Raw genomic sequence first — 15,979 nt, 5'->3', positions numbered from 1 at the left:
AAATAAAAGCATGGAAAAAGAAATTTTTAGCTGAATGGCATAAAATGCTGCTTAAATATCTAACCACTATGAATTAGCACATCTGGCTTGAGACATGTCAAGTAGTTAAACTTTTGCAAGTTGAAAAATGTTTTTTCAACTAAGTGTTAGGTACCTTCTGGGTCAAGGAGCCTTGGGATTCCTAGTTCTGCTTCTGCAATTGTGAAGGCTTCTTCCAGGTTTTCTCTATTTGACCTTCCCCTCACTTTCTCCATGTCCACTAAATCTGGTCGGATAGCATGAATAACAGAATGAAATGCAACACCACTCCTCCAACTTTGTCCAAAATCTTTGATTTCGATTCCAACTTGCCTAAAAAATATGAAAGGGAAAGAAGTTACTAACAACATCAGGACCACAAGAAACAGGGAGAGACATGAATGCTCCACCCAGGGATTACCCATCATTAAACCTAAACCACTTGTTCCTGTAGTGCCCAGTTAGGTCAACTGCAGCTTCATCTACCCACTGCATACATCCATTTCTGCCTATGAAGCTCCAGGTGTTTTTTATCATATACATGATGTATTTGTCTCCAGTGGGCTTGCTAGTGCCAACAAGCCATGAAGCAACGAGTAATGGAGAGCTCAAAGCCCTCAAAGTTGTTATATGACACACACAGAGTCTGTGGATGTACACACTTCCACTCACTATTATCTCCCTCCCTATAAATCTCACTCCATTAAGGCTGCCGCAGTTCAGTTAGGTACATCAGTATCATACAAATAAAATTTCAACCAGCCTGTGCTAATCTGTTATTTTTTAAAATGATAGCATGGACAGCGACATCACTGCTGTTTAGGGACACTACAACACTCAAATTTCTCTATGTTCCTATCAAAAGCACGAATGATACATAACTTCATATATTTAGAACACTTAATAAACACTTTATTTAAAAATAAATACAAATGATCCAGAAATAGCAATATACAATAAGCAAGTAATCAGAACTGAATCACACTTCCAAATCACTGCTTCTTTTACCAGTAGTTCTGAAAGGAATGGTGATCCACAGACAGCAAGATGGTTTTTAACTTGGTCTGAGCAAGCAAGCATCCTTTCAGGACACAAAGACACTAAGGTAGTCTTGCCATTGGGAGGTTCAAGCAACAGTAACTGAGTAAAGCTTCACTCCAATCTCATTGTGATCAGTGAAACACTTTCACTGTCTTTAGGGAAGTAGCCCTTGAAAACAGTGTGAAGCAGACCCAGGTGAAGTGTACCACTAGGCATCACTCGGCTTCTTTTGGCATATTTTATCAGCTCTTCCCAATAAAACTGACAGCTTAATTTATGCATCTATTTTCATTTTGTTAGTTTGCATGCTGGAAATAGAAGCTGATCAATTTCCATTGCCGGTGTCTTACCAACAGCAGTGCAAAGGAAGAAATTCAAATTAGACAGCACTGCACTATAAATTACTGTATTCTACCTCTGCATAAGTCTGAATCTTTGCAATTACATTTATTTTCTCTGAGGCACCATCCAATAACTGACCATTTCCCCTCTATATTTTGCACAATTGATGTTTTCAAATAGCAGTGATTCTTTAATTTGAGCAAATAAATCCATGTTATTTTACATCTCTGATTTTCTTTATTGCGGAAGCTATCAAACTACTACAGTATCTTTGATATAATTTATGAGGGGATTAATGCCTTTTTGAAAGCTGAAACAGCAGGCATGGGATCATACAGAATAAAGGAAAAAAATCTTAAGTTAACTAGACCTAGCAAGAAATAACTCCAAAATAACTTGGATTAAGAAAAATGAAGATTCAGGGCTATTTGTGTAATAATATTTCCACTGTATCAAAAAATTGCATAACTTTTCAACAGCAAGAGCCAGAATTTAATTTTCCTACAAGCTTTCACTGAGGAATGCTTATTCAGTGTGGTACTGGCAGTGTCACATCAAGTGTTTTGGCAGCAGGACTAATGTACTGTCATTCAGACATCTAATTCCCCTTTCAGCTCCTCATTCTGTCAGAGATAATCCCATTCATTAGTCAGAAATTATAAAATATTATTGCATGCAAAATTAATGTAAATCATTACTTATTACTTAATTTGTTTTATGGCAGTAACATTTAGCAGCCTCAGTTGTCAAAAACAATGTGGTGAGGGGCTTTATAATTATATACAGAGGAAGATACTATATAAATAAAGAGCAAAAGGATGATCCCTGACTGAGAGAGCTTAGAATGTGAGCAAAAAGCTTTCACTTAAAATATAAAATCAGTTCATCTCTGGTTTACTTACTTTGCTGCTGTGTACTGTAACCATTTTAACAAAGCCTTCCTGGCACTTCCTTGGACCTTGGTTACCACCTTCCGTTTGCTTGGGGGACTTGCAGTTTCTGAACTGACAACACTTTCCACAGAAGAAGCACTGCTAGACAAGGGCTGCAGCTGTGGGAGGTTGCTTGTAAGCTCTTCAATCTGCAGGGGAAAAAATGTTAATGAACTGTTTTTAGATAACCTTCTTGATTCATACCAGTTTCTTTAATAATTTCTCAATACAACTGTCTAAATAAAGTTGGGCAGAAGCTATAATTAACTGTGTTTTACTTAAGCATACATTACAGGAGCTTCAGAAATGCTAATGCATGTGCCCAGAAAATGGTCCTAAACTCAGAAGCATGAGGCTTCTAACAACTGACTTCACACCCGAGAGCTAGAAAAATATGCAAGTTTGTCATGTTATCTATTATATGAAGTTATCACCAAAATAGAAGACAATACCTTACATATAGTTTAATTTTAGATTATAAAATATCCAGATTATTTTAAAATGAAAGTTAAACTTCAGATTATAAAATAATAATTTCGGAGGAGTGTTTTTCAATTAAAGAACAGCAGCGACCTCAATTATCTGACCTGGATAGTTTTTTACTTCCTGTTGTACTGTTGCAGCATAAATTCAATTGTATACAAAGCTACTTAGAGGTACCTTGCAACAAAATAGTGAATGTACTGCAGGTAAAGTGCATTAAAATGCTTGCTGAGAGTGGAGGATGGCATCAAATGAAAATCTTGATTAACTTCAAGAACATTAATTTCACTAAAAATTTCATTCTTTAACATGACAAAGCTATATCCAGAGGAAGTTGGAGGATTTTTTTATGCTGTTCTCTTAAAATCCAAAGTTGTCACATTGCAGAATGAGTCTGCCAGAATGAGAACCACAGCTCTTATGGATTCCTGCTTTCAATCATGTTAAAGTTATGTATCTGCCTGTGAGAACTAAAGGAAAGGTCAAAAAATGACAAAAATTATGCAGAGAACTAGAGTTTTAGTAAGCCTGAGAAACACGATCTTCTCTCTTCATTTCAATGAGCTACAAATTAAAATGTCAATATCATTCTGACTAATTTTTATTCTGATGAACTCTGAACTACTGAGGCATCACAGTGGTTGGGGCTGAGGAGAACAGCATCCCTGAAACATCACAAGGGAGCCAAAGAACCCCATAAAGAAGAGCAATAAAATTAGTTGTTATTTTAAGTGTTGAACAGTGACTCACTTTGTTAACCCATATGGACAGGATTTAGAAGCCAGTTTTACCGCCCACCTAACTTCAACAGAATGCAAGTGATTTCTCCTCTACAAATGCAACCCTCTCTCAATCTACATGACTCACAGCTAAATTTCATCCTTGCAAATACCTGCATCTGCCAGTGAAATCACCATGTTTACATGTATGGTCTGAGAATAATTACTGACTGACATCCAGTGCACCGGAATTAGACGTTCAACGCAGTCACCACTGAGGTTGCTAAAGATACTTGTAACAAGAATACACAATTCCATTACTTTCCTCTTTTGCTACGTTGTATTCTTTTGAGAAAGCATAGGAATATGTTTCAGCGATGAAGGAACTCTGTTCTAGGCAAAGACACATCTACTCCACAGACAAGTACAATTTTAAGCAATGTGAGGCACCATCAACTGTTGCTTCATTCAGCATCAGATCCTCACCAAATTACAAAGTGACTTAGCTACAGTGAAAGACTGGAACTATACCAGTTCATATAAAATGATGATCTGAACAACTGTTTGAGCAAATGACTCTGAAGTATAAGAAATGTAGTACCTGAAAATACAAAATTATGGTCCACACCAAGCCAAGCACAATAGAAGGCCTGCCATCAGCAATATCAGTTGAGTTTATGTTGACAAGCTTAATCTATATAGAAAAGAAAATGTGTTACTATCATACACAAAGTATAGCAATTAAGAAATGCATTTCAAATAGGTCCTATATTTGAAAAGCATTTCTGCAATCAAACAAGATTCTCAATTTAAAAACCCCAAATACTGAATAGTGCAATTTCACATTTAGGCAATTATAATTTCACATTTCACATTTAGGCAATCATAATTTCACAGGCTGGATAGAGGCATCCTTTAGGTTGGATTCAGCTTATGGAACTCTGCTATCGACCGCCCAGGTACACCTGACACCCTGAAAATTCCCAACTCCCTCTAGTAATCGAAAATTTTTAAGACCAATCCATGCTATTATTTGTAGAAAACATAATTTCAAGCAGAAAGAAAAATAAAAATTAGATAGAAACACTGTACAAACCGGAGATCCTCTGTATACGGACTAGCATGAAAAGCAAAAGGAAAAATAGGACACAAAAATAAATTTTAAATAATTAATTATTAGGTAGATGCATTAATCCATTTTTTAATGCAAAGAAGGCACATTTTTGACAATAAAATTTTATCAGGAGAACAAATTAAATACTTGGCAACATATTTTAAATTATGCAGGGGTTTATTGATAAAGTTCTGAACCATGTGTAATGAAAAGAGAAAAGTGAGTAAAAATAAAAATGCAAAAAGGAAAGGGGTGGAAAAAGCATAAAGAAAGAAATGGGAAAAAAGAATGCTAGGGTTCTCCTGCAAGAGCATTTTATTGTAAAGGATATCACAACCACTGATTAAGGCCCCTTTGTGAGACAAGCCTAACAATAGCTCTTTTAAAAATAGAGTGGGAAAAAATTAGTTGACCAAGGTCAAATTAAGTTTTTCAATAGAAATGGGAACAAATTTCATTACTAATTCGACTGCTAATCCATAATCTGAATAAAATATCATCCTAAAATAAATTTGTAACATAGAAGAAAATAAAGAGGGGAATGTATGATAAAGAAAAAAAACCATGTAGATAATGCTCTAGGAAATGAGATAAAACAAGCAGTATTGGAAAGTTAGCAACTATGTTAGTACTTATTTCCTCAGCAAATCTAAGAGTCAGACACCAATCACGATAAAAATATGAACAACTGCCAAAGTGCCCATCTACTACAAGCTTGTTGAAGGACAAAGGCTGTGGATAAACCTTGGTGAGCAGTCTAAAGAAAAGATGGAGAATGACTTTGAGCAAATTCATTTGTCTCTCCAAAACAGAGAAAAAACTGCATTTCTTTGAATAAGCAGTTGGAAATCCACTAGATAATGTCAAGTGCAAACAAAATGTTGTCCATGCCTCTAAGTTTTTTTCCAAATTAAATTTGCACAGGCTGCTCTGGAAGAGGCAGAGCAGAAGTCCCCAGAGTTCACATTTTTACTCCTCTCCACCAAGAAATCGACAAAACTCTAGGAAATTTGGCATTACGAGTTCCTCCACCAGTCAATAAGGAAAATTTTCTATTCCGTATCTTAAAAAAATATACCTCATTCTCTCAGCTGGACCAATTCCAAGAAAAACTTTTCTTTTTCTAGAAAGTGAGGTTATTTTAGTATCTATTACAAATCAAAAGCCTTACAGGGACTCAGCTAAATCTTCTGATTAGGCTACTGCTCACAGAAGCACAGCCTATCTAGTCTAGTTATTGAGTTACCTTTATTTTATACACCATTAAGATGAATCTAGAACTAAAAATAAACTTTCCAGGACCACGAGAAAACCAATTTTGTCCAGAACAGTATCTGTTAATTGTGAGCTGCAGTCCGTAGTGTAACAGGAGTATTAGCAAAAGTCTCTTTGGACAGTGAAAACAGGAAGTTGATTTAAAGTGTAATAAGTTTGTTTATGGGAAAGCACACAGAGGAAGCAGATCCTGTCTGTGTTTGTTGCCCTTTGAGTACAGCCCAGGGTTGGCATTCAGCAGCTGAAGGGGCATTTGCTCTCTGAACAGCAACCCCAGGTCCTCTGGGAGGAGAAGGGTGACAGACTGGATAGAGGCATCCTTAAGGTTGGATTCAGCTTATGGAACTCTGCTATCGACCGCCCAGGTACACCTGACACCCTGCAAATTTCCAACTTCCTCTAGCAGAAAATCTGGGACATTAATACAACTACTAAGACGAGTGCAAACAAAAATCCTGAGATACCAGAAGGAAAAACACAGACCTCTGGCAATCTCTCCTGATCTTTGGCGGGGCCAGTTTTCCAGCTGCACTGCTATAGTATTTGTGGGATCCAAGCAGGGTCACCCACCACACTGTGACATGGCAACTGAGGAACTGTGGGTGTTTTGCTCTTTGCCCCAGCCTTGCCTAATGCTTTGCATTAACAAACTATACTTTCTAAAATAGGTAGATTGTGAGCTAAAATGGACTTTTGTTTCAGAAATATATTATTCTTTATTTTGGTTTTATTTTATACATTTTCAATTTTGAAAAGTTCTCTTTACGATTTATTTTTACAGGCATCTGCTAAGATTGTTTCCCACGTAACATAACTGTAATTAGGTCTAGATGTCAGAGAGTCAAAGAGAGGGAAAGACTGCCAAAATCCAACAAATCCCAGTGAACAGTACTGTGGAGACTTAAAATTCATCAGGTGTAACATCTGCATTGACAAACACTGAAGTAAATGCAGAAATTAGGGGACAAAATACCCACATTCCAATGAAAACATCCAGATCTGAGTCATTACAGTACACACAGAAGTCAGGAAAAAGGGTAGAAAGGCCCTGCTTTATATATTCATATATATTTTATATTCATAGCTAGATGAAAATTAGTTTTTAAGTTTTCTTCTTTTGTTAAATGTAAAAGTTATTATTTTTTATTTTTTAAAACAGCCACATCACTGACTCTGCCAGAACAAATCCAGCAATTAGTCTGAAGTCCCGGCAAGTTAATAAGGTGTCATATTGCCCTAGATTTTCATATCTGTAATTTCAGGGAAGAGGTTTTTGCATCTAAAAGCAAGTGAAAACCAGAAATCTATTTTTTTTAAAAAATTATAAATGAGTGTCTCTCCTGAACTAAAGTTCATTGTTTGCTGAGAACAGCAGCAGGGATGTAGAGATCATGAGAAACCAATAAGCACACTTAAAAAAAAAAATCCATCCTCCAAGGTGATCCATTATTAATTTAAAAAACAAAAAACAAAAAAGGCAAGTTTCACCCTATGCATTGCCATATATTAGTATTGGACCTTACAATTTTTACTTTACAGGTGCTTTTAGACATTGTGTAGAAACTGAGGACTGCATACACAGCTCAAATTTTGGAGACTAAAGACAGATGGGTAGATACAAATCATATCCTTATGGAGACAAATTAAAAAAAAAGTAAAACCAGGGCTAAGTGCTACCATACCTACCCGTCTACCTTCCAGAAACTTGAGAGCTGTGCCAATGTTGGCAACCCAGTGAATTCGCTTCAGCTGACGTCCCTGCTCACAAGGCTTAAAGAGAAAGAACACATTAAGCTTCAATTAGATTTATGCCAGTTTGCTTCAAAAACTGAACTTCCAGGTTTATTCTCAATGCCTATGTAAAAATGCTCCTTGGAACAGTGAAATTGTTGAATTGTACCTTTGTATATATAGGGAGGACTGGCAGATACAGGGGACGCAAGCGTGATAATTCCATTATAAAAAAGTTATATATCTCTTAATCTCAGGATGGCAAATTGTTGGCTTCAGTCTGTAAACATCATTACATCAGAGAAATTTTTTTCTAATGTAAAATAACTACTATTTTTGTACACATGAAAACACACATATTTATTATATATGTGTGTATCTATATATATGCATTTGAGAGAAGACAACATTCTCTCAGTGAAATATTTTTACCGGCAATGTATAAGTGAAAGTGGTTGTTACTTTTAAAATCAGTCTTCAATGAAGACATTTTACCTAAGAATTTTCATCCCATGACTCTAGTACCTTATTGGCAATTAAAACCTCAGCTAAAATCCCACTGAACAATGAATTGCACTGAATTTAAGACATGTAGGCTAAAAAAAAGACAATTTTTAAAAATTCAATCAAGAACATATGCTAGACATATATATCCTACTGTATATACATACTATATATAGTATCAATATGTATACATATTTATTTATATTAATTAATTTTATTTGTTTACTTATTTATTATTTATATTTATTAATTTATATACATATAAATATATATAATATATATTACATATGTAACTATATATACTTACATATATTTATTATATATAATATATAATTACATATAATTGTATTATAATTATAATAAAATAATAGTATAATTATAATATATAATTACATATATTATAGATTATATACATATATATAATACATACATATAGTATATAAAATATATATACTATATGCAGTATTCTTATATATTATAAATAAATAAACAAATATATATCTATATCTATCTATATATATATAAAATATCCTACTACTGGACAGTAGGATTAAATTTCCCTTGGAATTTCATACTGTAATGCACTGTTGTAATTTAAATTCCACTTTAAATTCTTGTTCAGGATGTAACAAATGGCTTTAACAAAGGCCAACTATAAATTCTGAATCCCTCTTGCAGTTACTACAGGATATCACATGCTGATATACATGACCTTTAAGTTTACCAGACACAATTCTAGTTTTGGAATATCACTTGTCTTTCCCTAATTAATATAGGCAGGATACAATCCAGTGCATTTCACTGCAACAGGTGCCATCACTAAAATTCTTTTCGTGTTTCACTACTTCTGGTTTGCCACAAGAGGGAGGCTTTCTGTCTCAGACTAACAGAAACTGGAAGGGATATATTTCAGGGGAGCAGAAACACACTGGAAAGTACAGCTTTATCCCATTTCACAGAAAAATCACTTTCGCAGTTTGATTTACTGTCTAATGTTGGGGTTCACCTGCAATCAAAACAGAGGTGAAATATGAAAATGAGAGCAAACTGCCTGTATGTGAAGGAGTCTGTAACACCTGAGCCCTGGAGCCAGCTGAGCAACAGACTGCACTGCTGCTTCAGATGCTGCCACCTGATCTGGGACCTGGTTTGCAGAAAGTCTGAGCCCTTGGCCTAAAATCCTTTCATTTTTTTACCCCATGCACAAAACTAGCCTGTCTCCCAAAAGACAGACTATTTGCTGCATGCACACCATCCCCTCTTTACATAACTTGGCTGTGAAAAAGCCATTTGGCATCATTTAAGGCTCTTTACAGTAGCAGAGCAACTGTCAAGGCAAATGGATATAAGCCCCTATGAAATTTCAGGAGCTTGCATGAGCCATAAATTTAACAGGAAAATTCTCTTTTTTTTCAAGATGCAGAGAAGTAACTTGCAGTTTAAACCCTGATTGTGTCATAGCAGCAAAACACAGATGAACTACAAAAACTAATACAAATAAGAAATTTTTAGGAGCTACACGGCAAAATTAATAAAAAATGCATACAATCAAGCATTCCTGCAATAATCTGTAATGATGCTTTTTAATCAGATAATCTACTCAATGAAAAACTTATTTTCTTATGAAGGAGTAAGTTTTTTTACAGTAGAGAAATATAGAAACTTATTAGAAAATTGTGTCCCACAGAAGTTATGCAACAATCTTGTAAAAAGAAAAAAAAAAGTTCTTGTAGAAGGAAGAACTTACCAATTTCTGCCCTGAAAGAACCTCCAAAAGGGCAATTAGCATTACCCCATCCTTGATATCTTCAAACAGGTCATTCACCAGCATGGGAGGATTGCGCTGAAAAGGGAGAAGGCTTCAGATATCATAAAGGCCCACCAGTATTAAATCCCAATTCCCTTCCTCTTGAACAGAAACCCAAAGAGAGTGGCTGGTCCCCTTCCTTGTATTTTTTAATTTTTAATGTCAACATATCCTTTAAAGACTGCTTTGCCACCACATTGTTTACTTAACATTTCTGGCACAGGACTAAAATTTTGTGGATTTCTGCAACTGATGATACAAAGGAAAAACCTCCTGGCCCCTGAAACAAGCAGAGAAACACAGCAACAGCTGCCTCTGGTTCTACAAAATACACACAACTTACAGACAAACTATTATAGTCACATTTCAATCCATCAGATTACTTTCCCTAGTGCTAAGTATTTCACAGAAATTTCACTCTCTCAGTCCAAGCAATAGGAGGAGCTGTATGAAGGGAAAATCCCTAGAGTAGCAGAGCAGGTTGAGTGATGCTGCCACTTTCTCACAGCTGACAGTTGTTACACTGAGTTGCTGTATTTTCTCTCCCCTCCTCCAGCCTTGCAGCCTTTGGGTGCTGTCAGCACTGTGTCAGCTCCTACTCAAGACAAACTGCTTACCAAATGTCTTTACCTTCACAAGAAAAACAACGACAATACTCAAAAACATGTCAAGAGATGATATTTTAAAATTTTTAAAATAACAAGGTCCCATAATAAAACTCTGTATTCTTAAATGCACACCAACTCTGTATTTTTAAATGTACACCAGTTTGTGGAATTATGGCTCTCAGCTGGTCAGTACTGTAATGATCACAAAATGTCTCCCAGAAACAAAAAGTTTAAACTTGGTCCAGATGACAAATAGAACAGGCACCCTCCAATTTCCATCAGCTTGTGAGAATTCATATACCTTATGATGATGATCATTATGATAATAATAATAATAATGATGATGATAATAATGATGATGATGATAAAAATAATTATAATAAAACTCATACCTGTTCATTTGTAGGAGTGTGTCTTTTGATGACGATAAAAATAATTATAATAAAACTAATACCTGTTCATTCACTAAAATTACAATGAGAATACAAAATTCTTGAAACTACTTTAGGTTTAATAATTTACTTTTGGGATGCTTGTTAAAAGAAGTACTTGCACAACAAATTATCTGACACATTTTTGTGTAAAAATAGAGATTCAAAAAAATTAATCTAACAAATGAAAGATTGCTTTTGAAAGGTAAAACTGCATTAACAAATTAGGAGAAAGAAAAAGATTCCAGCTCCCCAAATCAAAAAAAATTGTTCAGCTTGGATAAAATAGTATTTCAGTAAAACATAACTTTGGCATAAAGTGAAAAAATAACTCCACTGCTGGAAGCAGACTTCATCTCAAATTTGACATGCTCTAATAGTCACACTAATAGAAGAGCCTCTATTTTCATGTATATAAAATAAAGTAGCACTACAACTCATTATGAGGGTATATATAGTCATAGTTCTTTTTTATTTCCTAGCAAAGCAATAGATAATGTTCCTCCTTGGATCGTGTTCTTCCTTAATGTAACACCAAAGAAATCAGTGGAGCAAGTGGGTCACTGAAGATTAATTTGTCCCAGTCTTGCATCACAAGCAGTTGATATAAATGCAATTAATTTTCCTCACCTTCTATGTTATAATTTCCTGTTTGAAGCTTGGAGCAGCTTTGGTTTTATCAGTATTGCCACATGACAAAACACTGAAGAATTATGTGCTAAAATAATTCAGCCATAAAGACAAGAGGATTACAACAGATGCCATCCTAATCCAACAGGAGGTGAAGGCCTGAAAAAACCACCTATCCAAATGCCCCAGTAGTAAGGTTTATCTCTTGAAATTGACTCTACAGCAATGAAGAGAGATGGGTTTCTTATAGTGGGCAATTTAGGATACATTTAGATTGGAGGGCAAGTGAGATTAACAGTACCCTGTGATTCTGGTGCCCATAATGTGCTTGCTAGACAACCTTTTTGAGCATAACACAGCTCCCTTCTCACTTGTGTGCTTTGGTATTCTTACTCACAAATCAGGGTAGAAGTCAGAATTTGTCTCATGCCAACATGAAGCCAAAAGTCATCTGGAGCTCATCTGCAAAGCAAGTCTGGGAAGCACTTCAGTTTTCCCCAGTGTACAGCTTCACTCCATAGTTTAAACCTCTGATTATCCAAGCCAAACTCTTGCTCTGAACCACCAGAGTGGTGGCATTGACAGAATACCACCACAGTGATGGTATTCAGTGGCACTGAAAGAAGCTACAAAAACTAGATTTACACCCCAACTGAGGCTTGGTACTATGGTAAGGCAGTGAAGCATCCCAAGCAAATTAATATCTACAGTACCTTCTACTTGAATCAAACACTGGTTTGGGGAAAAACAGTGTAGAGACAGCACTGAATAAGATGAAAAGCTGGAAAGAAACCATCAAGCACCGAAGCTGGTAAGAGCTCCTGCTCTGAATCACAATTGTCCTAAACTCAGCAAGCTGAAATACACTTTTTGTTGCTGGAAGGTGGCATAATTGCAAACACTGCCAGTGTTCAGCAGCACACACCATGGATCTTACACCAAAAAAACTGGAACAGAAGGCACATACAATACCTGTGTCATAAGATGCCCTGTATAAGACCCCTCCAATATGAAAATTTAGTTAATTATATAGACTGCCAGAAATGGTCTCAGTAACACACTATATAACATAATGCTTTACACTGCCCTGAAGAAGTTAACGCCTAATTACAAGGAGGTCTCACCCTCATCATGTTTTGTAAATCACCATTTTTTTAAAAACTGCTTTACTTTGGGCACATAAGCATGGAATGATGATGATGATGATGATGATGATGATGATGATGATGATGATGATGATGATGATTATTTCAGTTACTCTCAGAAATATGGAGTGAGTTATATTTCTAGTGGCATATATAGGAAAATAGATTCCTCTTTTACACAAGCATAGATATCAATCTTATTCCCTGTGCTGTTAAACACACTAGCTGATACTGAGACGTTCACATGTGCTTATTTATTACATATGGACCACTGCACAGCATGGCTCAAGCTACTTAAATGTTTTCTAGCAGATCCTCCACTGATATTAACACATCTTCTGTTGGAATGGGAAAATACCTACTCCTTGACTGCATATACAATGTCAAATTAAGTGAAAGATGAAGGTAAACACTGATTACTCTTCAGCCTCCAGAAAAGAAAGGTTTGGGGTTTTTTTAAACTATATTCACTTAGAACATGTTGAAAACTTCTTAGTGATTCAGACCTAACAACTTTTCACTTAGTTCCTTAATGCACTGCCAAAATACTTACTGTAAATCAGTAAAAGCAAGGAAAGAAAACTAACTTAAATTTTTGCAATTCTAAAATGCTGAATGTACTTCAGATTTTGACTTTTTGCACTTAAGGATATAGCCCTAGCAATGCAGTCAGCTGCAATGATCCTAATACACTCTTATTTTGAGTGTTGGAAAGCCTGTGCAAACTATAATAGTAAAGAAAAGCCTTCAATTATAAACTTTTTGAACAAAATTTATTGGCAAAAGTCAGAATATACTTCAGTGAATAATGAGACATTAAATCTGACCAATTTGTCAGGTGGTCCACAGTATGATTTCAGCTGCCTTAGTATTTGATTAAGCTTTTCTGCAAGCTTCTTCAAGAAAGAAAAACAGCAAATGCAGATTAATGACCTGCTACATATTGCATTGCATGAATTCTATTAAAGACTCCTTTATTATAGTTTATCCAAGCACAGTAGTGCAGTTTACAGTGATAATGATATTTAGGGACAGTCATGTCCCAAGAAAGGAACCACACTCAGAACAAGTAAACTCATGTGATCTGTAGGAGAAATACAAATTAAATGAGAACAAATCTTCAAGACTAACAAACTAGATTTTCATAATATTAAACATTTATTTTTAAAAAAATTTTACTTGGAACTGATAATAAGTGGGAACTGTGGAAGAAATGATTTCCATAAACTTGTTGTACTTAAAACTTATCTAATTTGCTGTTGTCTCCAGAAATATTCTGAATAACCTAAAGAACTGAATATTGGTACATATATATAAAAAAATTGACAGATAAGACTCAAAAAAAGATTTTTACTAGACCTGCAATCTCTAGAAATTTCTCCTCATATGCAATAAAATAAGTTTTGTAAAATCCAAACTTCAGATATGGAACAAACATATATTTGCCAAGCTTTACTCTTTTATTGAAAGACTTTTTCCTGAATTTAATTTCTCATTTGCATATTTTCTACAGGAATCTTTTCCTCACACCCTGTACTTAACTTCTCTAATGAATAAATCATACTATACAAATAACAGCATCTGCATCATAATTAATGCAAATGCAGACATTGAATACTATTTTTGCTACATTAATTTTCAAATAATCTTTCAAAAACTACTGAAAAAATGTACAAAAATCTATCCACATGCACAAACAGGAACAAATATATGTAACTGCTGAATTTGTTTCTGCAGGGAAATATATGTGAGAACAGCAAGGACAGTGTGAAATTTCCATTACTCTGTAATAGCCAGACCCCTTTTCTGGCACAATTTAATTCCTAAATCCATATGAATGTTTTCATATTCCTTGCTGTTAGTGACTCTTCTAATTACTACAGCTGAGGCACTCAGTCCTAAGTTCTGCATGATTAATTTCATCACATAAATTAATTTAGCATTCACGGTTTAATATTAGAGGTTATATGAAATACTAGCTGAAAACTTATAGGAACTGTTGAAGCAGGAAACTACCAGTCAGATTTTCTTCATTATGCAGTCAGGGTGGACAGTAGCTTATTTTTTTTTCTGTGTCAGTGACAAAGACACTGGGAGCCTTTGTTTTCCCACTTGAAAAAGACCAAAAGGACCAGACTCAGTTAAATGATGAAAACTGATGAGGTTCATGAAAGACCAAGTTACACTTAAATTTTAAGAACCAGCTAACATCATGGACAGCACTGTGTGTGAGAGCTCTGAGTCCTGATATACCTGCTTCTTTTTCTTCCTTTCTTTGCTATGAAAGATATAATTTTGCCGTTTCAAAAGCTTTAATACGAGGCTTAATGTCCAGGTTTAATTCAGCATTACATAAATATTGAATAAATAAAATTAAAAATTTTCATAAATTCTTAGTTTTATTTTTGATATCCATCCTCTACTTTTGTTTTTTATATGTGTGCATCCTCTTAATAGAAACACAAAATTAATTGTATTTTTTTTCAGTAGGTATATGTTGTTGACTCTATCAGCGAGTTTACAGCAATACTTTGGTGAGTACAAATACTGAAATTATCCCTACACCTGGAAACAGAAATGTTGTTTGATTGGGTTAAACCAATTTACAGTCTGTGTCTCAAACTTTGAAACTACTATTCCCCCAAACTTCCATGAAAGGTGAGAAAGGCAATAAAATGCACATGCCTAGCTGTTAAAGAAAGCTATATATTTTTCATCCTCTTTACTCATCTAATCCTCCGCCTCAAAAATTGGCATAGGTAATGAAATGAAAAAATATTTAAGTAATTTCTTTTCTGAATGCAAGTAATGTCTCTTTTTTGAAATATCTGGTCTAAATTTGTTCTGTATTTTAAATTTAGATTTTGAAAAGATACATCAAAAGATAATTAGAAGCATACTCAAATTATGTCTGTACTTTGAAACTGAGACTGAGATGCGGAAGGACAGTTCTACAACCATAGAAAAATATGAATAAATTATAGGGAATCAGAAAACTTCTTGTCCTGTTGCACATGCATATCACATTTATCATTAGTAGAACTGCACAGATGCACAAAAATTCAAAAGGATGGCCAGAAACTAGACCAGATTAATTTCAAGGATTATGACCCAATTTCTGCAAGTGGCTGGCAGAGAAAACATAATTTCCAACTGATGAGTCTCACCAGATTACTGTTCAGAATCACAGAACAGAGAC

At 35.0% G+C, this 15,979-nt stretch overlaps 1 protein-coding gene across 18 annotated transcripts in view; it reads right to left on the bottom strand.

Annotated features, from left to right (window-relative positions):
• The window catches only part of SYNE1 (spectrin repeat containing nuclear envelope protein 1), a 293,146-nt gene that overhangs the window by 223,592 nt on the left and 53,575 nt on the right, over positions 1-15,979 (bottom strand). For 16 of the 18 annotated variants that reach the window (XM_039707342.1, XM_039707354.1, XM_039707356.1 and 13 more), the window contains exons 4-9: positions 9,907-10,002; positions 7,611-7,694; positions 4,632-4,652; positions 4,137-4,229; positions 2,304-2,482; positions 155-351 (exon numbers count right to left, since the gene is read on the bottom strand). In XM_039707342.1, the coding sequence (XP_039563276.1) occupies positions 155-351; positions 2,304-2,482; positions 4,137-4,229; positions 4,632-4,652; positions 7,611-7,694; positions 9,907-10,002 (670 nt within the window). The remainder of the gene's footprint in view (positions 1-154; positions 352-2,303; positions 2,483-4,136; positions 4,230-4,631; positions 4,653-7,610; positions 7,695-9,906; positions 10,003-15,979) is intronic. The other 2 variants (XM_039707363.1, XM_039707345.1) reach the window with 1 other exon arrangement.

The sequence above is a fragment of the Passer montanus genome, unplaced genomic scaffold (genome assembly GCF_014805655.1).
Source record: "Passer montanus isolate IOZ18808 unplaced genomic scaffold, ASM1480565v1 scaffold2, whole genome shotgun sequence".
Lineage (NCBI taxonomy): Eukaryota > Metazoa > Chordata > Aves > Passeriformes > Passeridae > Passer > Passer montanus.
This window is presented reverse-complemented; position numbering and strand designations above follow the sequence as displayed.